The sequence below is a fragment of the Gambusia affinis genome, linkage group LG12, assembly GCF_019740435.1.
Source record: "Gambusia affinis linkage group LG12, SWU_Gaff_1.0, whole genome shotgun sequence".
NCBI lineage: Eukaryota > Metazoa > Chordata > Actinopteri > Cyprinodontiformes > Poeciliidae > Gambusia > Gambusia affinis.
In genome coordinates, this window is record NC_057879.1 from 10,397,349 (window position 1) to 10,418,358 (window position 21,010).

General features: G+C 41.3%; 2 protein-coding genes across 11 annotated transcripts; one reads left to right on the forward strand and one right to left on the reverse strand.

Moving 5' to 3' along the window:
- Positions 1-125: 125 nt before the first annotated feature.
- LOC122841563 (dynein, cytoplasmic 1, intermediate chain 2a-like) lies at positions 126-10,697 on the forward strand. 8 transcript variants are annotated; one of them, XM_044134968.1, is made up of 17 exons: positions 126-261; positions 1,195-1,303; positions 1,397-1,520; positions 2,016-2,151; positions 2,519-2,581; positions 2,787-2,914; positions 2,996-3,085; positions 3,826-3,988; positions 4,078-4,177; positions 5,107-5,232; positions 5,318-5,464; positions 5,544-5,657; positions 5,741-5,874; positions 5,966-6,110; positions 6,206-6,346; positions 6,505-6,630; positions 7,127-10,697. In XM_044134968.1, the coding sequence occupies exons 2-17, from the start codon at positions 1,196-1,198 to the stop codon at positions 7,226-7,228; spliced, it is 1,947 nt and encodes a 648-aa protein (XP_043990903.1). In that variant the 5' UTR covers positions 126-261; position 1,195; the 3' UTR covers positions 7,229-10,697. The 8 variants fall into 8 exon arrangements, with proteins under 8 accessions (XP_043990903.1, XP_043990904.1, XP_043990906.1 ...); XM_044134969.1 differs by having other exon boundaries at positions 2,787-2,902; XM_044134971.1 differs by having other exon boundaries at positions 2,067-2,151.
- On the reverse strand, positions 10,229-20,780 carry LOC122841561 (calcium-binding mitochondrial carrier protein Aralar1-like). 3 transcript variants are annotated; one of them, XM_044134967.1, is made up of 19 exons: positions 20,598-20,780; positions 20,353-20,425; positions 19,651-19,704; positions 18,534-18,679; positions 18,060-18,175; positions 16,912-17,051; positions 16,629-16,775; positions 15,743-15,881; positions 15,539-15,632; positions 15,302-15,386; positions 14,620-14,701; positions 14,377-14,535; positions 14,040-14,092; positions 13,501-13,581; positions 12,990-13,130; positions 12,714-12,852; positions 12,137-12,295; positions 11,963-12,053; positions 10,229-11,208 (listed from the first exon to the last, which is right to left on the reverse strand). In XM_044134967.1, the coding sequence occupies exons 2-19, from the start codon at positions 20,362-20,364 to the stop codon at positions 10,995-10,997; spliced, it is 2,052 nt and encodes a 683-aa protein (XP_043990902.1). In that variant the 5' UTR covers positions 20,365-20,425; positions 20,598-20,780; the 3' UTR covers positions 10,229-10,994. The 3 variants fall into 3 exon arrangements, with proteins under 3 accessions (XP_043990902.1, XP_043990900.1, XP_043990901.1); XM_044134965.1 differs by lacking the exons at positions 20,353-20,425; positions 20,598-20,780 and adding an exon at positions 20,087-20,328; XM_044134966.1 differs by lacking the exons at positions 20,353-20,425; positions 20,598-20,780 and adding an exon at positions 19,976-20,008.
- Positions 20,781-21,010: the final 230 nt, after the last annotated feature.

Sequence of the window (21,010 nt, forward strand, 5' to 3'; positions counted from 1 at the left end):
TTCCTAATAAATAAATAAACGAAAAAAGTGGAAAGTAATGACAAAAAGTGAATAACTATTTTGGTAAGAATGCCTTCACTTCACCAGTAGAGGGCGATAATTCTTTCCTGCTGTTTTGCGTTCAACCATTAAAGACGAACATCGACGCAGCCTCTTCCAGCATCATCATCTCCACCCTCCATCATCTTTTCTTGGGAATAAGCGGCCACAAAACTGGATTCTTTCTTCACTTCGGCTCCTAAACCTAACTTCTGACACCAGGTATTGAATTACTTCCTCGCAATTGTGGCATTTTATCTCGTTGGTCGGGAGACAGAAAACAGTAAAGCTGTCCGGTCGCTTTGTTGCCGTTGTAGTTAGTATTGTGACAGGAGGCCCGCAGCCGGGGCTACCAGGGAGATTAGCATGTTAGCACGGCTAGCTGTCCGGTTTGGAGGTGTAGCCGCTAGCTGGATTATAAACACATTAGCCCCACTAACCAGAGATTGCGATAAAACGTGATTCAAATCAGCGAGTTACAATAAATAACAGATACAATAAAGATGCTCACAGCTGCTACTTTTCCTGATTTGTCTCCAGTTATTTTGAGCAGTGGGTGGAGTGAGTTTAGCATTTTAAATATTAATACCAACAGGGTTAAACTTTAATAATGTAATTATTTGTGGACGTTATAATATTGTTTAAGAGGCTCTCGATTTTTGATTATCATAGCATATTGTACTGACTACATTTCTAATAAAAATAATACACCCCTGGTTGTTCTATCGTGTTAATAAAGCAGATAAAGAGGACATTGTTTCCAACTGCAGACAGCTTTCTCCACATGTTACCAGTGTGACAGGCCCAGGGCTACGATGTACTTAAATATAAAAGAGGAAAAAATTGAACAATAACATTTGTATACTGAAAAAAAAATGCGATAATTAAATTAAAATGTTGTATACCATAAAATGTTTTGTTTTGAACCTCTGCCATTGTTTGATCTCTCTTGTTTTTTTTATATGTTTGTGCATCACAATATCTGTTAATAATTTTATTTTATTTTTTTGCTAATATGTGATACATTCCTTAGAAACAGTAATAAACAAATTTTGACCAACAAGCAGTTAATTGGTGCAACATAATGTGATAAATGTGTTATTTGCATGTGGTGTGGTTAGTGCTTCTTTGCTGATTGCCTTCCCTCGTTTACAGCATGTCTGACAAGAGCGAGCTGAAGGCTGAGCTGGAGAGGAAGAAGCAACGGATCGCCCAGATCCGCGAGGAAAAGAAGAGGAAAGAAGAGGAGAAAAAAAAGAAGGATGTGAGGGATGCCACTGTCGGGCTGCTCGTCGTTTTAGCAGCTACGTTGTGAGATGTTGCCATGCTGACGGTAAGCCTGTTTTTTGCTCTGCAGGGAGAATCCAAACGTGGTGCGGAGGGAGGACCGGCTGGCGCCGAAGACTCAGATTTGGAGAGGAAGAGGAGAGAAGCCGAGGCTCTTCTCCAGAGCGTTGGCATCACCCCCGACGTCCCGCACGGTAAATGTACAGTGTCGTCTCACTGCTTTATCCCAAACTGTCATTTAACAGCTCATCTTGTTCTGGTCATTCGCTTGATGACTTTTGCAGCGTTTTTATAAGATGTCTGTCTTAATGCTTTTTGTTGTTTGTTTGTTTTTTTTACCCAGCTTTATATCACTCTCATTTGCTCTCCACAACACACACACACACACACACACACCCACAAAAATATGTGCACATGTTATGTGTTTTGCGCATGACACCTTAAAACCTGCCTGCCATTTATTTTCATTCTCTCTTCTCTCCCCTCTGTCTGTCCTCTTGTGTTTTGTCCTCCTTGCTGCATGAAAACTCATCCACTCACACCTCCACACGCATCCTCCCCCTCCTCCCCCCTTCAAACATTCACTGTCTCATTCGCTGTTCTCCCTCACTCCCTCACTCACTCCCTCACTCACTCACTCACCCACCCATCTGTTGGTCACGTACTGCAAAACGCTCACGCGTTCACAGCTCAGCCCCTGAGGGTAGTAACAGAAGATACGTGTCTGTTTCACTACCTAGTCCCCGCCCCCATGTCTCCCTCCAACAAATCAGTGGGCAGCGATGCTGGAAGCCAAGATTCCGGGGATGGAAACGCAGGACCAAGGTGTGTGTGGGAGTCTGTTTGCTTGAGACATAAGAGATTGAATTTGCTGTTTTTTTTATTTTATGTTGTTTTGTTTTTTTTACTACTACCTGCATGGAATTTTATGTGTGTGTGTCTGTAAACTTTTTAATGATACATGAATAAATTCTGACCTTTCTCTATGTCTTCTCACCACCATGCTAATGTTTAATGCCATTTCATTTTGGTTTCCGGGTCTTTCTCGCTCTGTTTTTTTTTTTTTTTCCCCTGTCTTTCCCATCTTTAACATCTGATATGTTTTGGCCCTTCATCTCTGTTTGCGTTTCTCTTGTTTACTCTGTCATGCATTTCTCTTTACTAACACCGTCTGGTGATTTGGCTGTATAAGGACTTTGCATTGGGATCCTGACCCCTCCACTCTGCAACTCCACTCCGACTCTGAGCTGATGGGGTACTGCTCCTCCTCTTTCCTTTAGCTCGTCTTCCAACTATTTGTGCTTTCATCTTAGATTTGTCCAAACGTGTTAGCTTTTTTGCATCGAATTTGTCTGTATACCATTATTTGTGTCCATTCGAGAAAAGATTTAAATTGTAATATATATTTTTACCTTCTTCCAGTCTAATAATTAAAACTTTATTTTATCCCAATTGTCTAGACGTGGAATGGTAAGACTTGGGATGTCCAAACTCATCCAGGTGGATTTTGTCCCGAAGGAAATGGTGGCCTATTCCAAGGAGACGCAGACACCCACAGAGGCGTTGGCTCACACAGGTCAGAAAGCAGGTAATTCACCGCTGACGTGGTGTTTCTGTTCTTGTTTCCCTTTACTCAAGTTGATTTACAGCGATCTGCGTCTGTGCCTAGATGAAGAAGAGGACGAGGAGATAAGTGCTCCCCCGCTGACAGAGGACACCCAGGATGAGAAAAATGAGCTGAGCGAACAGCAGGAGGAAGGTGAGGACAGCGAGTTATGTAGACGTACAGAAAAGATTTGCTGCTGACCAGAATTGGACAACTTTCAGTTTGCTCAGGTACGACAGGTCGACTGCCTGGTCGGAACCTCAAAAATCCAACCTTTTCCAATCAGAGAACTCGCTATATTGCAGGATTTCTGCAGGGCATAAACAAGTCATGAGATGAATCTCAATTTTATGCGCTAATTAGGCCGAGGTTTTTCATAATAGTTCCTAAACCGTAGCTGGTAACATCTTGATATTCTCCATTAAACCATTCATTGCTTCTTCTTATTAGTTTATTGTAGAATCCAGGTGTCATTTCATGTAGCAAAACAGAAATTGGTGTTCTATTTATTAAATTACAAAACATTCACGTTATCTGTTACTAATAATTCACAAGGAGAGTTTTTCCCATCCATGTAGCTCTTAAATTTAAACACTGAGGGTCTCAAAAGCTACGTCAAAGGAAGCTATTTGACGTAGCTGCTCCTGATTCAGGCTGCTAGAGATTAAAAGAGAGTGAGACTTCTGCAGAAAACAAAAAACCTGAAGGGATTTCAGATATTTTTTTTTCCTTTTCTGATTTTAACTTTGTGTCTAATTTATATTATTATTAATTGCTACATGTTTGAACCGTTTTCGCCTCCTGCTGTACGTTCCAGTCTTAACTAATGCGTTGCCTATACGAAAAGCTTTTTCTGTATTTCCTTCCTGTAACGTTTATTTATCCGTGCGCAGACTCTCCCAAGGAGCTGACAGAGGAAGAGAAGCTGCAGGTCCTTCATTCTGACGAGTTCTTGTCGTTTTTCGAGCGCGGCAGCAGAATCGTGGAGCGAGCTCTGGCCGAGCAGGTGGACGTCTGCTTCGACTACAGCGGGAGGGATCTGGAGGATAAAGAAGGGTGAGGCATGCGGGCAAAGCCACTTCACCAGATTTCGAACGGTAATTTTGTTGGAATTGTTAACATTTGATTTTTCCTGTCCTTTTCAGCGACTTGCAGGCAGGAGCGAAACTGGTTCAGAACAGACAGTTTGCAGATGAGCGCTGGACCAAGAACCGAGTGGTGACCTGCCTCGACTGGTCTCCTCAGGTGGGATGAATTCAGACTAATCCCCCGCGACACGATTATAAGTGCTCATACTGTTAAAGAGACTTTCCATTGGTCTGTTTTTACCAACACATATACAGTAGATTAGGGCTGGGCGATATGGACTTAAGGTTTTATCGTGATATTTTGTGGTACCGTTGTGATAACAATAAAAATGACGATAATAACTATTTATTACTTCTTTCTTTTAGGTAACTGTGTGGTTGTGGCTGCATGGCACAGCAGTCAGAGCCCCACAAACACAAATACTGCTCTTGAAAAACAAACCAATTTGTAACGCGCTTCTTTAGGACACCAGTCACATGAAGAAGTGTGATTTGTATCACCAGACTGTACACATTTATTCATATTTTTAAATTTATTGATAATTATTGACACGCTCACTGAAAAGACGGCAAAGAAAATCCGCGTCATTAATTGGACTTTGCCATGACAACGATAAATTTAAATATTTATCACGATAATTGATCAACAATATGATGAATGCCTGGCCCCTAACGCTGGCCAAGCAAATTGTGTGATGAACGATAAATTTCCACAGCAGGTTTACAAGTTCAGTTTGTAATTAAAGAAACAACTAATTTATTTTGCGTGTATCTGGATTTACAGGCACAGCTACATGCACATAAAAGATTAGCCATCTTATGACTTGTGGATATAAAGAGTTGGTTTTTGGAAGGGTAGATTTTATCCCAGTCAAAAACTGACCACGACGTGTCATTTTGTAGCTGACAAGCTACATATAAGAGTTTAATTTATTTTGCAGAAAACCCGGACCAGTAGTTTGAAAATGTACCTTGACGCTTGAAGAAAACTGATTCACGTCAGAGCAGACAGAACGCTCCGTCGGCTTTGGAAGAGAAGTTGTTTGGTCTCGCTTTAACGTCTTCCCCCTGCTCTGATTGTCTCAGTACCCAGAGTTGCTGGTTGCCTCGTATAACAACAACGAGGACGCTCCACATGAGCCGGATGGCGTGGCTCTGGTCTGGAACATGAAGTACAAGAAAGCCACGCCTGAGTACATCTTCCACTGCCAGGTAACCGCCGAAGTGCTCCAAAGAGTTCTTACAGTCTGAAAAGAAGAGTGTGTTTAGAGATTCTTTTGTGTTGCTTTACTTGAAGTCTGAGGTGATGTCGGCTGGCTTCGCAAAGTTTCACCCTAACCTGGTGGTGGGCGGGACTTATTCCGGACAGATAGTCCTGTGGGACAACAGGAGCAACAAACGCACGCCTGTTCAAAGAACTCCCCTGTCCGCGTCGGCGCACACGGTAACGCACCGCAGCGCATCTCCCTCTGCCTCTTCAAATCTGAGCCACTTTTGTGTAAAGTTTTGTTCATTTCGCCCAGCACCCGGTCTACTGCGTGAACGTCGTCGGGACCCAGAACGCTCACAACCTGATCAGCATTTCCACTGATGGCAAGATGTGCTCCTGGAGTCTGGACATGCTCTCCCAGCCGCAGGTTTGCTGCGCTCGCTTTCTCCACTGCAGAGATGCTGCTGGGAGGATCTGAGGGGTCTAAAGCTGCCCGTGTCTGGCCCGCAGGACAGCCTGGAGCTGGTGTTCAAACAGAGCAAGGCGGTGGCCGTGACATCCATGGCGTTTCCTCTGGGGGATGTAAATAACTTTGTGGTGGGCAGCGAGGATGGCTCGGTCTACACCGCCTGTCGTCACGGCAGGTGAGGCCTTCGGAAAAATAGTTTCTATATGAGCGACAGACGCCTTAGTGAGGCTTTGTGAAGTCGTTTTCCTTTCTTGCGTGTCCTGCAGTAAGGCGGGCATTACAGAGGTGTTTGAAGGCCACCATGGTCCTGTGACTGGACTGAGCTGCCACAGTGCTGCAGGACCTGTCGATTTCTCTCACCTCTTCATCTCCTCCTCCTTTGACTGGACCGTCAAACTGTGGAGCACGAAGGTCAGACATCCACTGGTCACAAACGCACCGACTTTTAGGTGTTTGGTCTTGTACACAATTCCATCGCTAAATTTCTCGTGATTGTTCTGCTGCAGAGCACCCGTCCTTTGTACTCATTCGAGGACAGCTCCGACTATGTCTATGACTCGATGTGGTCTCCTGCGCATCCCGCTCTGTTTGCCTGTGTGGACCTGTCCGGACGGCTGGATCTGTGGAACCTCAACAACGACACCGAAGTACGCACACAGCGGTCGCCCACTTTTGGGCTATGAAACTAACTGTTTGCCTTTTTAACCCGGTGAATGCGTCACAGACACTTACTCCTGGAATGCAGTGGGATCCGCCTGCAGAGCAGTTTATGCTCCTCCTTAGTGAACGATTGTGTGTGTTTTAGGTTCCAACTGCGAGTGTGTGTGTGGAAGGATCTTCAGCTCTGAACCGTGTGAGATGGTCTCACTCTGGAAAGGAGATCGCCACCGGAGACTCAGACGGACAGGTGCAGGTGTACGACGTAGGGGAGGTGAGTTTGAGTTTTCAGCCTCTTGCTGTAAAGTCTTCAGGAGTAGTGCTGGGAAACCATGTTTGCCTTCAGCTTTTGATTTGAAGTGAAGCTGAACAATCTGACATCGAGGTTTAAGGATTTTCCACAGTACAGATTTGACCCTTTGTGCTTTCTGGGTTGTTCTGGAACATCCTCAGCAATTTCTTTTCATTTGAACTTGCTACCTTTCAGGAAACCATCCAAATGAAAGGAGCACTACCATTACACACACTCTTTCTGGCCAGACTTATGCCAGAAATAGTGTGTGTTGCCTCTACAATTTGCTAAGGGACATTTATCCTTAAAAAATTCTTTAAAGTTTATTGTTGCATCATCGTTCGTCCTGGGAAGAACTTCATCTAAAAGCCCCAAACTATTCTGGAAACTCTTTCAGCTGTCACTCTAGAAATCAGTTTCTATTGAGAACCTAACCCGACGTTCTGTTTTTGATAAGTTCTTTTCTCTCTTCCAACAGCAAATCTGCGTTCCCAAAGCCGACGAGTGGACGCGTTTCGTCAGGACTCTGGCTGAGATCAATGAAAACAGAGACGAAGCTGAGGAACTGGCTAACGCCTGATCCTGTAACCACTCCCTGCTAACCGTTAATAGATTCCTCTCCAGTATGTTACACATCTATAGCACATTATAAGACACAGCCAGGGGGAGTCGCACTGTCTTCTCTGATTTCCAGCTTTTCCTTCCACCAGAACTTGGGCCTGAGGAGATGCGCTGAGCTAGACAGATAAGAGAGTTTTAGAGAAAAAAGGGTTTTGAGTTCATGTGTAGAGGTTGTAGTTGCAAGATTGATTTAGAAAGGCTACACGAAGGTGATTCTCAGTTCTAGCTTTGATCACATCCTCAGGGCTCCAGAAACTGCTCTTCTCCTGAGGCCTCGACCATTATTTTTTTTACATATGCAAAACCTTTCTACTTGCACCTTTTTATTACCTTTCGGGTGTTTTACATATTTTACAGACACGCTTATGCTGAAGCTGGCAAACTCTTGAAACAGATTTGGAAGTCTGAAGATCTGAGTTGTACATCTTCAGTAGGACAGTGAATGTGCTCACACACATACACACTCCAGGCCTGAAGAGTGTCATGATAATATTCTAATTGCGACTATATTTAATATTTATTACTGTGGCTGCACTTATTTAAATATTTTATTATTCTAAAAATGTTTCTTTGTACTTGAGGAGTACAGTCTTAAAATTTGGCACTACAAGCTTTTAATATGTTCGTAGTTTAAATTTAATGACGCTACAATTATTTCTCTCTGTAACCATGATTAGTGATTAATCCTGTGCTCTTGTATTGAAAAACAGGAACTGTTTGTTGATTATTCTCTTGAAGAGAAATGTAAAATATGTTCTTTTAAATGAAGATGTACCACTGAGGTTGGAAGCTTTTTTTTTTTCTAGAGATGCACCGGAAAATTTTGTCTGATTTTCAATCTGATCTGCTGATTGGAAAACCAAAAATGTAGCCTGGTTCTGATTACTGAACACACTAAGTGTTTGCAGGTTCATTATTACTGCAACAGCCTTCAGTGTGGATGGCATTGCTAAGTGCAGACTCAAAGGTCAAGTGAGGCATTTCTAAAAATGAAATTTGGACAGGGATTTAAAAATCTATCTGAAGTGTTTTATATAGCACACAGTTATGACTGTGAAACAGTGAGAGGGAGCCACACTTTTAGAAGATAACAGGAAGGCCATATTAGAGACAAGTAGCTTTCTTTTGTAGAACATGGTGGATTTGGAAATGTTCTTCTTTTGGAAAGATTGAGGTTGTTGTTTTGAATGTTGGCTACAAGTAAATATGCTACATCTAGTTCTTCCTAATTTCGCCTTCACTGTAAAATGAGAAAAAAATTATTTTTACTGAGACTTTTCTCACACAGGGCGACTTTGTCTGCTCCTCCTATAATTGATTGATTCTGTAAAGAGAGATTAAAATTGGTACCAACAGGCAAGGGCGTAAATCCCATCTCATTATTGAGGTGGGGGTCATAAACAGGGAAATTTTTTAAGAGCAATTTTGGGGGGGTCAGCAACGTTACAGTAAATTGTGGTTTAAATTTTTTTGTGTGTGTTCAAACTGCACCATCAAAAATGACTAGTAAGTAGCAATGAATAATAAAAGTGTTTTTCTCAGTAAAGTCAAACTAAGATTCAAATGTTCCTTAGATATGAGTTTGGTTCAGTGTCACAGATCTAATCTGCTACGCCTTTACAAAAACTTAAGGATCTAAATAAAAACAAGTATTAATAAGTAACTCCACTTAATAAAATTCCTCATAAATAATGATTTATAGCAGTGGTTCTCAATACAGTCATGTGTTATTTAAATGATAACTTAAGTTGCTTTAAACTGTTTTATTATTATTATTTATTTCGGAGGGGGATGGAGGGCTCTTGTCCTGGGTGGCTGAAAACCTATAAATATGTAGAAATTGAATATCTGGGAAGTATCATAACTTAAACATAATGGTCAGCACCTAGAGTTTTCTAGAAAAATATTCAGATTTTATTTTGTGGTTTTAAACGCTCCACGTTGAAGATGATAAGACATACAGGTTTACCATAATTTCCGGACTATAGAGCGCACCTGATTATAAGCCGCACCCCCCTACATTTCTAAAGGAAACACAGTTTGTACATACATAAGCCGCACCGGTGTATAAGCCGCATGTGCCTACATTGAAACATGAGATATTTACAAAGAAAGACGGTACACAGAAAGTGTTTTTAAAATTTTAATAATATGCTGTAGCTTTTTTTTCTGAACAGCAGCAATATAGCAAAACAACACTAACAGGACTGGTTTAAATAACATACGTTAAAAGTCACGGAGAGCCGTCATCCTCTTCCTCCTGTGCACTGAAACCATGGAAGTCTTCTTCCTCAGTGTCTGTTTCCTTCTTTATCGGCCAGCTCGATTGCTTTTAACATGAAAGCTGCATCATATGCATTTCTTCTTGCATTCTCCATGATGAGGGTCTGTTCAAGCTAATTTTATTCATGCACAAAGCACGTTACATTAGTCTTCCTCTACAGATATATTCCAGCTGTCTCACGCTTACCTTTTCTGCTCCAGCGCCCCTACTGGCCGTTAGAAAAAATTCATAAATAAGCCGCATCGTTGTATAAGCCGCAGGGTCGAAAGCAGACAAAAGTCGCGGCTTATAGTCCGGAAATTAGGGTACTTTATTGTTTAACTGCCAGCTGCAATAGCCCCTCTGCTCTCTGGGGTTCAGACCCACCCCACCCCACCCTTCTGGGATTTACGCCTATGCCAACAGGGTTATAGCTTTACAAAAACAAAGAATTGAAAGTCAGTCAAAAATTTGTTTGGTGCATCTTCTGCCCCTTCCTCCTCCGTACGAAACCTCAATCTTTATTTCCCTCATTCATTCCATGATGCAATAGAGCTAGAGTGTACTGAATTAACCGTGCCGTCTGTATTATACATACAGGATGAGTTCTTTCCAAACACTTGCATTGTAATGATATTCCTGAAACAAGAATTGCTCTCCGTTTTTCATTGAAATAAAAAAAACTCAGAATACAGATAAAGATAAAACATATGGATTATTTATTTATTTAAAATACAATGAATGAATCAAGATACATTTAATTTATTAATACCTAATTCTCCGCTCGTGATTCTTGTTTTAGCAAGAAAACAAAAGGAAAAGCTCTGTACATCAGTAAGAGTGATTCTCAGAGACCAGGACCAAAGGCCCCACCGTTGCCATGGCATTACAGCTGCTGTGTAATGATACAGGCTGATCTTGTAACTTTTCCTCAGTACAGTTATACAATATATACAGTATGTAGCCTCCTGTGTGAGGAGTGGCGGCGAGAAAAACCTCACACACTGCACACATCAAATCGGATATATCCTATGCCCACCGCCCAAAAAGAGAAGTCCTACTCATACTGAGTATCAGACAAAAAAAAAAAAATATAATCTACTCATGAGAGACAGAAAGGAGTGCCCAAGGTTCAGCTTTACACAAACGTTTTAAAAGAAGAACACAAAAAGATGGAGTTCCCAGGAGCACACAGCCACTGAAGATGCAACACAGTCAGCGCTCCTCTCCTGACGGCGGCCGACTGCCTGGTGGTCTCCAGCCACGCCCCTATTCACGCCCGCAAGCTGACCGCTGACCACTGGAGCACATTGTCACCCTGGAGAGGGCAACAGGCTGGTGGTGTTTGATCCTATGGTAATGTCCCTAATGTGTGGAGTTGTGTGTGTGTGTGTGCTTTTGTTTGTGTTTATCTACGTGTCTGGCTCCTGGTAGTGGAGAGGCGATATGAAGCTGCTGGCATTTATGGTGCCTTAGCTGGACCGGAGACTGCTGCCTCCGGGTGATGAATGGAGGCGACGCCGGATGACTTGAATTTGGGGAGGTGGAGGCCGAACTTGTTCTCCACTCCGGCAAAAGTGGCTGCGGCCAGGCGGTAGCCTCCAACGTGCTCCGCGTTGATGGGAGGAAGCTCTAAATTGGGAGACTTGGGCGACGGTTCACTTCCCGTTGGGCGACTGCAGAAAGCAGAGATGATGAGTTGTCACTTATGCATTCTAATCTATAAATGAGCAAAAAAAATCAAAATCGAACCCGAGTGTCACTTTTCAGTTCGCCACAACTCCTATGAGTTTTGTGTCCAAATTTGATACTTTTCCCCGAGTAAAGTTTGAGATTTCAGTTCCAAATAGGACGACGGGGACTAAAAAAAGGTTTATCATGATTATTTATGCAATAATGAATTAAGTATTTAAAAATTAATAGATTTTATGGCTGTGACTAAATTTCAGGTCAGTCAAAGCAAACCAAAATACAAATACTGCTCCAAGAGAATCAATGGTTGTAGAAATGGCAAAAAAAAAAAAAAATCCAAAAAATACTTTCAGTTTGTAGACATCAGTATGCAGAGTTTATCGCATGAATTACACTTTTTTTTTATAATTTAGAAAATGGGACAGAGCATTGAGTATGAAAATACATGTATATTCCCACACTTTATATTATTTTATCCATACCTGAAAAATCCTTAAATTAAAAATCTAGATTTTTCCAGGCTGTAATCCTAGTTTACAGTAAAATCAATCTCTCTCTTTGTTTCTGACGATACCCATCAGTAATTAAATGAATTGAAGGGGTAATTGGTAACCCTTTCAAATATATTTTTAGAAGTAAAATATTTTTGTTCAGTTTCTGTCCAATCAGCTTTGCTTCTTTAGGAAAATCACGCACACAAAAAAAAAATCTAATTACAGAACAAAACCAAAAACTTACTGTCCACCAAAATCAACGTAGAACCACCGCTGCAAAAGTTCGTAAGTCACCAGAGTCACACCAAACTGAGGGGAGGACCGACACATTCGAGCTGGACGAGGAAAAGATACATTGCATGTTAAGTGGGAAGGAAAGTACAAGTGTGTATGTGTTCAGGAGTACAGCGAGAAACACCTCCTGCTCCCTTCCACAAAGCGCTGAACCCTTCCTCCCTCATAATCTTTCTGAAGCAATCAACAACCCCTGAGTAGGTGGTCTGTCCTGCTCGTGCTGCGACCTGCAGACGCGTCTTAATGACATCGGCCGGTGTAACGAGGGAGGCCGCCGGGATACCTGGGGAACAATTAAAAATGTTTTTAAAAATATGGTTTTTATTTATCTTTTCTCGTTTAGTACTCAAGAGCAAACAACTGTTATCAAGTCCGTTGATGAAGGGAGGATTTCTGATAACACATCCTAGCTAACACTAACTAGCATTTTTTTTTTTTTTTTGAAGTAATCCTACACTGTGTTTATACACAACCTCAACTTTTGAATAATACAGCTACACAGATTAGGCCAGAGAGACAGTCAGTTCTGCAGTGCAGAGTTAAAATAAAAAACATATTTTAGCAATATTCATCTAGCTAAATAACCAGCTCTGCTTGACCTGATGAAAGAATTTGTTGCAACGTAAAAATGAGACATTTTTTTTCTCAAGCAAAATTTCCACAACACTTAAGTTACCGTAACAACTGTTATTCTATGTTACCTGCAATTGCTCCAGCAGTAAGAAGCTGCAGAGGTCCTAGTCTGCCTTGTTCATCAGCGAATTGAGTCTTAAGGTGAGCGTACGCAGGGAAGTAGATGGCTGAGAAGGGAATGTCCCTTAGGAAGCAAGCTTTAGCACCCTGAAACGACACATGAAGACACAATGAATTCCACAGGAAAGAGTGGAGGTGAAAAAACGGCGAGTGTAAATGCCAGAAGGAGAAAATATTAAAAGATCTCTGCGGTCATAAAGTGCAACAACCCTCTCTGCACTGACCTTGTACAGGCCGAAGAAGCCAAGGTCACGGACCACGCTCAAAGCGCTGACTCGAGGCCCAGTGGTGATCTCACCTGCGACCTGCAAGCGAATCTTCACAATCTCCAGAGGGTTGGTGAAGATTACCTGTGAGCCTCCGGCCTGAATTAATGGAGAGACCAGGGATTTTTATTCATTTTATTTAAAAGAAAACGACGAACTGGGAAGCAGTTCTTTAAAATTAAAACTTCACTGAGCTCAAAGGGGAATATTGAATGTAGATGAAAGCTTTATGTTGCCTTTTAAGGTGTGTAAAGCTTAAAGCAAAGTTATCAAAAACAAAGAAATAAAATACATATTCCCTTGGATACGGACTGAAATGTTGCTCTAGAAGAATTTTTAAATTTTTTTGCATCTACTTATAGTGAAGGATTTTTAAAAAGGTATCAATGCAAGTTAACAACGCATCATAAAACTGCAACTTATTCATTAAGCGCACCCTACAGAAAACAAAAAACTGTTAGGTACTTACACAACCACCAGCCAGAATCTCAGCAAAGAAAGGAATTGTGTTGTCTTTGTCGGTGAATTTGTCTCTTACGAAGTCATTCACCTGTGAAAGACGAATACAAGACAGAAGATTGCACTTTAATTCATTTATTTGACATAAAACGTAATACATAACTGAAGTAGAAGGAAAAGGATTCATGGCTTTCAAAATCTGAGCTGGGATGTGCATTTCTGTTCAGTAGACCTTGATGTTTTTGTTTTCACTTCACAATAATGTGCTACTGTGTGCAAAACACAATAACGTTTCTGGTTTTATCAGGACTAAATGTGATAAAGTTAATCATTGAGCAATACCTTCACTCTCCAGCAAGAACAACAAAGCTAAACATAACTAAGCTGTACTGCACACATGTTGCTGGTAGAAACAGGACAGAATAAATGTGACAGCATCCATCACAATCTTGATTAAAGGTTCTAAATTTGGTATATCTTATCTTTGGAATAATATAGACGTCAGTCTGAATGTAAACATGACAGGAGAAAAAAATAGCAGACGCTCACAGTGAGTTTGATAGCCTTCTCAGGCGCCACACCAATGAGCTGAGGAACCAGACCTGTGGAGAGACAGATGATGCTTAGGTCATCACCAAAAGCAGAAAAAATAGCAGTGTAGGTGAAATTAAAAGGAAATAAAATAAATCAGTAGGTGAGGACGTTGAAAGACGAGAACAAGAAGTTGCATGGTGACATTATCTGAAATAAGATAAGGCAATATAAATAAATGCTGACTTACTACTTTAATGAATCTGTCATAAAAACACATGCATTAAAGTTCATATGAATAAGAAAAGGATTGTAATGTGAACAAGAGACAGAAAGTACTGGGAGCGCTGCCTACCTCTGTAGAAGCCAAAGAAACCTTCGTAGCGGAGAACCTTCTTTGCGCAGTCGAAGCTGTTCTTGTACATCAGCTCCCCGACAAATGACCCGGTGGACCTCTGGTTCTGCATTCGGGTCTTCACCAAGTCGATTGGATATACCGCTGTAGCTCCGGTGGCTTTAGAATACACGGAAACATTTTTTAGGTCAGGCCTAACTGATCCCAAGACATATTAGACTGACTGGTCTGAGGATAACCTACCGCCAGCAATGGAGCCCAGAGTGAACCTGTAGGCCGACTCAGCAACCTGGAGCCACACAGGCCTGGAAGATTCCCCTTGGGCCTGATGGAAATACAACAGAAATGTGACTTTACAAATGTAGATCAACAACTCTGAAGTTTTTTTTAATAATTATATATATAAGTATTTTGCCATTAAAACCGAATGTCTTCTGAAGTGTGAGATACTTTGCTGCTTCAAGATATTTAAACATAAATTACATCTTTTTTGATCATGATGCACTTTTAAACCTTTTCATGCTTTAAACTGGAATCAAATTCCAGACTGCATAAAACATGTCTTATGTTACCTTAGCATTGTCCCGTCATACAATACTCACATGAGGTGCGTGCAAATAGGGAACAAAGAGCAAAAAGAAAAAAAAAAAAGGCTCCCATAGAAGCATTTAGCAAAATGCTAAAATTATGTCAGAAACTAATGGGTTCTTCTCTCCAAATAAATTAACTCTTATTTGTCAAAAAATGTTTTTGTTTATGAGCCATCCTGCCAATTACAGGCATACAATAAATATTTTAGCCAATAAAGATGTATACCTTTAAAAGCTGACTAATGTTTTTGCGAACCAAGTAGCATCATTTAATTAAACTGAAAAAAAAGATCTACAGTGACATCAATCAGAAATGCTTGAACAGTTAATCCCACCTGTTTCTGGGATTCAACCAGGTTATAGGGGAGACTGCCCTCCTCTAGTGGAGCTATCCTTTCAATGTCGGCCAGGTTCAGACGTCTGAAAAACATTGTTTATTATTTACCTACATCACAGTAATGCAAATAGCTCAGAATATTTCCTGGAAATTCCAATAAATTCAGTAATGGTCTATTCAGATGCAAATTTACCAGATTAAGTGACAAACTTTAAACGAGTAGAAGAGGTTTTACCCCGAAGCAGAGTGCAGGCCTGATAACTGGTACAGAATATCAATTTCCATAGGGGTAATTTGGCCAAACTTGTTGGCAGCATGAACAAATTCCTCTGCAGAAACAGAGAAAGAAGGGAATGAATGACTGCAAACTATGAACAGACTTGTGAATCTGATGGTGAAATACAATTTTTTTTTTAAAAAGAGCAACGCGGTCTCACACCTTTAGTCACTTGCGTGTCCTTCCGTGTGCCAGCCAGTGTGCTGTAGATCTTACGGATCATCTCCATGTTGTTCAGGAGGGAGTTGAAGGCATTGAAGTAGGAGAAGCTGACCATGTGAGCAGTGCTGCCCCCTGCAGCCTGGAGGAGGAAGGGGGGAAACACAATACCACATTTAATTTATTCATTTCAAAGAGAGTGAAATGAATCTACCTGTATTAGCCAGTTTAATACTGCACTAGTTAAGCGTTGATCTGTTGCTGCCTAGTTATGACGCGCTGAGCGGCTAACGTTGTACCTGTTGTGTAAAGTCAATCCCAAAGATCTTCTTGTAGTCCAAATTCCAAATTTGTTCCAGTCAGATGAACCATTTGCGAACAAAATCCATTTATTCAGCGTTAACAATGACTCCGCCACAGCCGTCAAAGACTTGTATGCCCTTCCGGGATCAACACCTGTCAACTACCTGTCACCTCTTGGTTCATATACTGGAGCCGACGGCCCCATCTAGTGACCAAAAATACACATATTTGGCTCCAATACCACCTGACATAATTTTGGGTTCTTCTTGTGAAAAGAACAACAACAAAAAAAAAGAGTTTGGTTTGTTATTAAGTCATGAGGTAAATCACAAAAACTCAGGACTGATGGGGACAAAACTTGGAGACGTCTCTGAAGTATTTTTGAAGAACACCTCAAGCTCTGCACAGAGCTTAAAAGATGATCACAAGAATTTCTCAAGGATCTTAAGAACTTTATCATGAAACCCAAATGAAGAAAAGAAAAAGATTTGCTGAGTGAGGAGATTTGTGGTACTCTGAAGGTTGACTTTTGCCCGTCTGTCTTGTAGCCTTGAATGAAGATATCAGTGCACGCAAAAACACTCACCGAGACGAGATTCTCCTCCACGAAGGGTGTGAGCATGTGGTGCCGGATTGTGGACATAATGTCACTGAAGTCCAGCGCGGAGATGGCGCCATTCTTCCCTTTGTCCTTCTGGGCAAACGCCTGGCGTGCGTGCTCCAGCTGCAGTTCCTGAAAACCGCGTCACGAGGCGGAGCGTAAGAAACGATCAAAATGTGTAACAGAAACTGAATACAGACAGGGATCAAGGTTAAAAACAAGTGTGTGTGTGTGTGTGTGTGTGTGTGTGTGTGTGCATGCAGCGAACCTGCAGGAACTGGGTGAACTCCAAGTAGCTGAGCTGTTTCTGGCGGTTGTTGCCAAAGTGGAGACGGATGAACTCGCAGTCCCAGTTGAAGGGAATGTGGTGGTGCACTGTGGTCTGGCTAAAGATGTCTCGCGCATTCTCTACAGCGAAAATACAAGATATTAATAAAATTCTGCGCATTAAGTGCTCTGCAAAATGACAGAACTTTTTCAGGTTACAAAAACAAAGAGTTCTTACAATTCCTCCTGACAAAATGGATCGTGCTTAATTAGATTTGATGGCGTGTGTCTGGGAACGTCAATTTTCAAGGCTTGCAATAGGTTTCCAGTCTCCACTTTGACTAGACCGTTCTACCTTGCCCATATTGAGGAAAAATATGCTCACAGCATAATGCTGAATGTTCCCTAACAAAACTTTCCGGCGGCTACCGAACAGCTGGATTTACACTGACATTAAATTACACACAGATGAACTTTGTTTAGACACTAGTTGACCTCTTTCTGCAACAAGTTGCACTGCGTTTTATTTAGGATTTTACAAAAACGTACAGGGCATAAATTCACAGTATAGGTGTTAAATTTTATTTTTCTTCCACTTTACAGTTACACACTGCTTTGTGTTGGTTTATCACATTGAAATGCCAGTAAAAATACTTGGAAGTTTGCAGTGGTAGAATGACAAAATGTGAAAAATTCCAAGGTGTACGAACACTTTTGCCAAGGCATCATTTTTAAATTGAACTATATCTAAATAATCTTGTTAATGCCACAACAAAAAGCCTGTGTGTAACACAGGAAAGTAAATAAAGTAGGAAAGAAACCGGTCGTGAGAATGATTACAAAATTCCACTCATGTGCCCACTGACTAATCTGGTTAACAATTCTATGCTGGGTAATGATTTCCACAAATATATAGTCAGGTGAAAATGAAAGTTATAAACTTTAACATAAGATAAAGGATGACTTCAGATAAAAAGTGTCTTTTCGACACCAAATGTTAGATTTTTTTTTTTTAATGGATACCTACTCAGGAATCTGAAATAATTCAAGAAAATCTTAACCAGAAGCTTCAGCGATAAGAACAAGCTTAAACCAAAACCACTTCAGCGTCATACAGTATTTTTTTTTTGTTAAATGAAAAACACATACCAAATGAAACAGTGCCGGTTCCAGTCTTATCAAACAGCTGGAAGGCGACTATGAAGAGGGCATCAGGCGCACACAGCACCGATTCAAAAGCAAGGAACTCCTGGAATGAGATCAGCCTACAATTGTGTGTAGGTTGAATAAAAAGGAGCACAAAATCAATTATCTCAATTACAACGGAAGGCAAAATTAAAAGGGAATGAACAAAGTTGGATCATACAACACTGTCAGACAAAGAACTCTCTGTTTTCACGTAGGCATATTAGCAAAAGAACACGGTTAAACAGCATGTTTCAACCATTAGTTGGACATTATGTTACTGTATATGTATGACATGAGGCCTGCTGCTGAGTCACAGGTAGTGCTATCTTATCTGTAAGCACAATTACTGCTACTGACCTGCAAATGTCCTAAGAAATGAATTACTGATGATAAGCTAGGGGTTTTGTGTGTCTGTGCAAATGCACATCGGCTTACCCGTCTTTTGTGGTGTCGGCTACAGCGGCGATGAGCTGGACCGTTTTGGGGTTGTGGTGAATCCGTGTGTGCAGTCCCAGATACTTCTGGACAAAGTCTTCCGGGGTCATGAACCTTTCGCCATCCTTGTCCTCTACACTGGCGTACTAACAAAAGAGGAAAGACGAATGACCCTTTTCAGAACTACTCAGGCATTACGTTTTTATTTATTTAAATTTTTTCGTTCACACACTGAAAAACGGGAGTAGCCAATACAGTTATTGTAGCACGGCATTGACCGCATGCGTCCTGGCACATGTGAAGGTATGCAAACAAACGTGCGCTGATGCTTTCGGCTCGAGCTCCTCGGTTATCTGACCTGTTAATGTCAGCACACTAATACCTGCTGACCCGCTTAAAGATCACACACCGGGTCACACACTCTCATCATGCAGCAGACAGCAGAGCAAGGTGTAGGCACACACAGCAGCACCATGATTACACAGAGAGTCTCATTGTATAATTACCACGAATAGCAATTAAAACCAAAACATATTCGGTAGGGTTTTTTTTGTTGTTTTTTTTAAAAGCAGTGTTGCTAGAATAGTCTAGTCATCTGCAACATTTATTGATGTTTTGAGTTTGAAACCAAAACTGAAGCAAAATGGTAAGTTTAAGAAAACACTCATTGGACATAACAGCATCCAATATTGCTATTCTACTTTTTATAGAGTAACATAAATGTAACAAGTTAGTCAAGAACTTTCAGGCAGCTGACAGCAACAGGTTGGGAGGGGAAGTGCTTAAACTGCTCATTTTAGTAGTTTTAAAAACAACAATGATCCTGGTTCTGTCACTGCCCCACGTTTGCTGTGTATCTTCTGGTAAACAGCAGTTTTAGTTTGACTGTAGTAGTTTTATTTAAACATAGTATGAGAACTGGTGTGACCTACTTTACTGGCAGGTTAATCAATCATATTGATTGATTATAACATCATATAGACAACTCCAGTTGTCCTCGGAGTCAGTGGCTCCAAGGACTTTTACTCCTCTAAGAAACCTACTTGCAAATAGGAAATATGTCGTTCTGCACAATTGATGTTATTTTTGTAGGAATAGCACCCGTTGAAGCTTTTACCTTCTGGAAAATGGTCTTCAGCTCATTTGGGTCCCCACGTTTGGTAGATTGCACCTACAAGCAAACACACAGAACGAATAAGCAATCCAACAGTGACAGTGTAGGTTGTCAGGTTTCCAAGCAAGCAAGCTGCTGATTCAGTCGGGTTTTTACAAGGCGCTGCACTCATCGCAGCAGAAAGCAAAACGAGCTAACTCCATTCAACAAAAATGTCACAGGAATGTCAAAGCTGGTAAAGAAATGGGCTCGTCGTCGCTAAGCTGGAAAAGTTAGATGGCCAAAATTAAATTACACTCTACTGGCAAAGACGTAGAGATGGACAAACCGGGAAGCAAGCTAGCATAGAGAGGCAAACTGCCACGACATGTTAACGTTTACATCCACGAAAGGCAAGGCGAAGAGTACGAGCAAAACTCCGACTCTATACAAACAGTACCACTTCTGCTGCTAACCAGGCTCTCATTCAAGCGGGTTCTTATGGTTTCCGGTTAATTCTGAGTCGTAAATGTCTCATCAAGGCCAACCGCCGCAGAGACGGCAGTTAGCCCTAGTGATGCTACTGCACCGCATCCGAGACGCCCTCCCCGGACACGACCACGCAGCCGAGCTTCAGTAACTCATACACGGCAAAAAGAACATAAAACACGAACAGTTACGAGAGTTAAAGTGGGAAAATGGATAAAAGACCGATGCCCAAGTCACCTTGACCGCCATGCTGGTTTGACGTCACACGCAGTGGGCGAGTGAGCGGCGCAGACGCACCTCAGCCCCAGGTCTGAGGAGGAAAGTGAGGAGCGAGCGTTTTTAAAACAATAAAACTTAACGCACAAATCATGACAAAATATCCGGAACAGAACAATTTCGGATTAAATGTGACTCAGAGGTAAACTATACTTGTATAATGCGATAACACTCAAATACAGAGGAGCTTATGTGAGAAATCTTACATCACTCTCAGCGTGTGTGAACAAGCTGCGGATTAGTTGCCTATTTTTTAATACCCCAACTATTAGTTAACAATAACGACCTGCATCAGCAATACTCTACAACAAATCTGAAAGTAAATCAGCGCGACCACAGGAGAAGGTTCAAAACATAAAAATAACAAAAGAATTAATTTCACTGAAATAAGTCCAATGTTTAAATTTAACTATATCTTTATAAGAATTGGGACAACGCTTGTAATGCTTAAAATCCAGTTGTTAAAATCATTAGTTTGACTCAGAAACACTTGGAAGACTGACCTGCAATGTGATGATCCACTTCCTCCTTTCAATTAAATAATTAAGGATGAAGTATGTTCCAATATAGAGTCATAGAAAGCCGTCTTCTCTAGTATAGCTACATTCCTACACAGATC

What these genes read in the sequence shown, in the direction of transcription:
- LOC122841563 (XM_044134968.1), top strand. Translation starts at nt 1,196, where the DNA reads ATGTCTGACAAGAGCGAGCTGAAGGCTGAGCTGGAGAGGAAGAAGCAA. An exon ending in GAGCGAACAGCAGGAGGAAG is followed by an intron (nt 3,086 to 3,825) that starts GTGAGGACAGCG and finishes ATCCGTGCGCAG; the next exon opens with ACTCTCCCAAGGAGCTGACA. An exon ending in ACCTCAACAACGACACCGAA is followed by an intron (nt 6,347 to 6,504) that starts GTACGCACACAG and finishes TGTGTGTTTTAG; the next exon opens with GTTCCAACTGCGAGTGTGTG.
- LOC122841561 (XM_044134965.1), bottom strand. Translation starts at nt 20,113, where the DNA reads ATGAGAGCCTGGTTAGCAGCAGAAGTG. An exon ending in CCTGGTTAGCAGCAGAAGTG is followed by an intron (nt 19,705 to 20,086) that starts GTACTGTTTGTA and finishes GTTTGCTTGTAG; the next exon opens with GTGCAATCTACCAAACGTGG. An exon ending in GCTTCTTCGGCCTGTACAAG is followed by an intron (nt 12,853 to 12,989) that starts GTCAGTGCAGAG and finishes GTGTCGTTTCAG; the next exon opens with GGTGCTAAAGCTTGCTTCCT.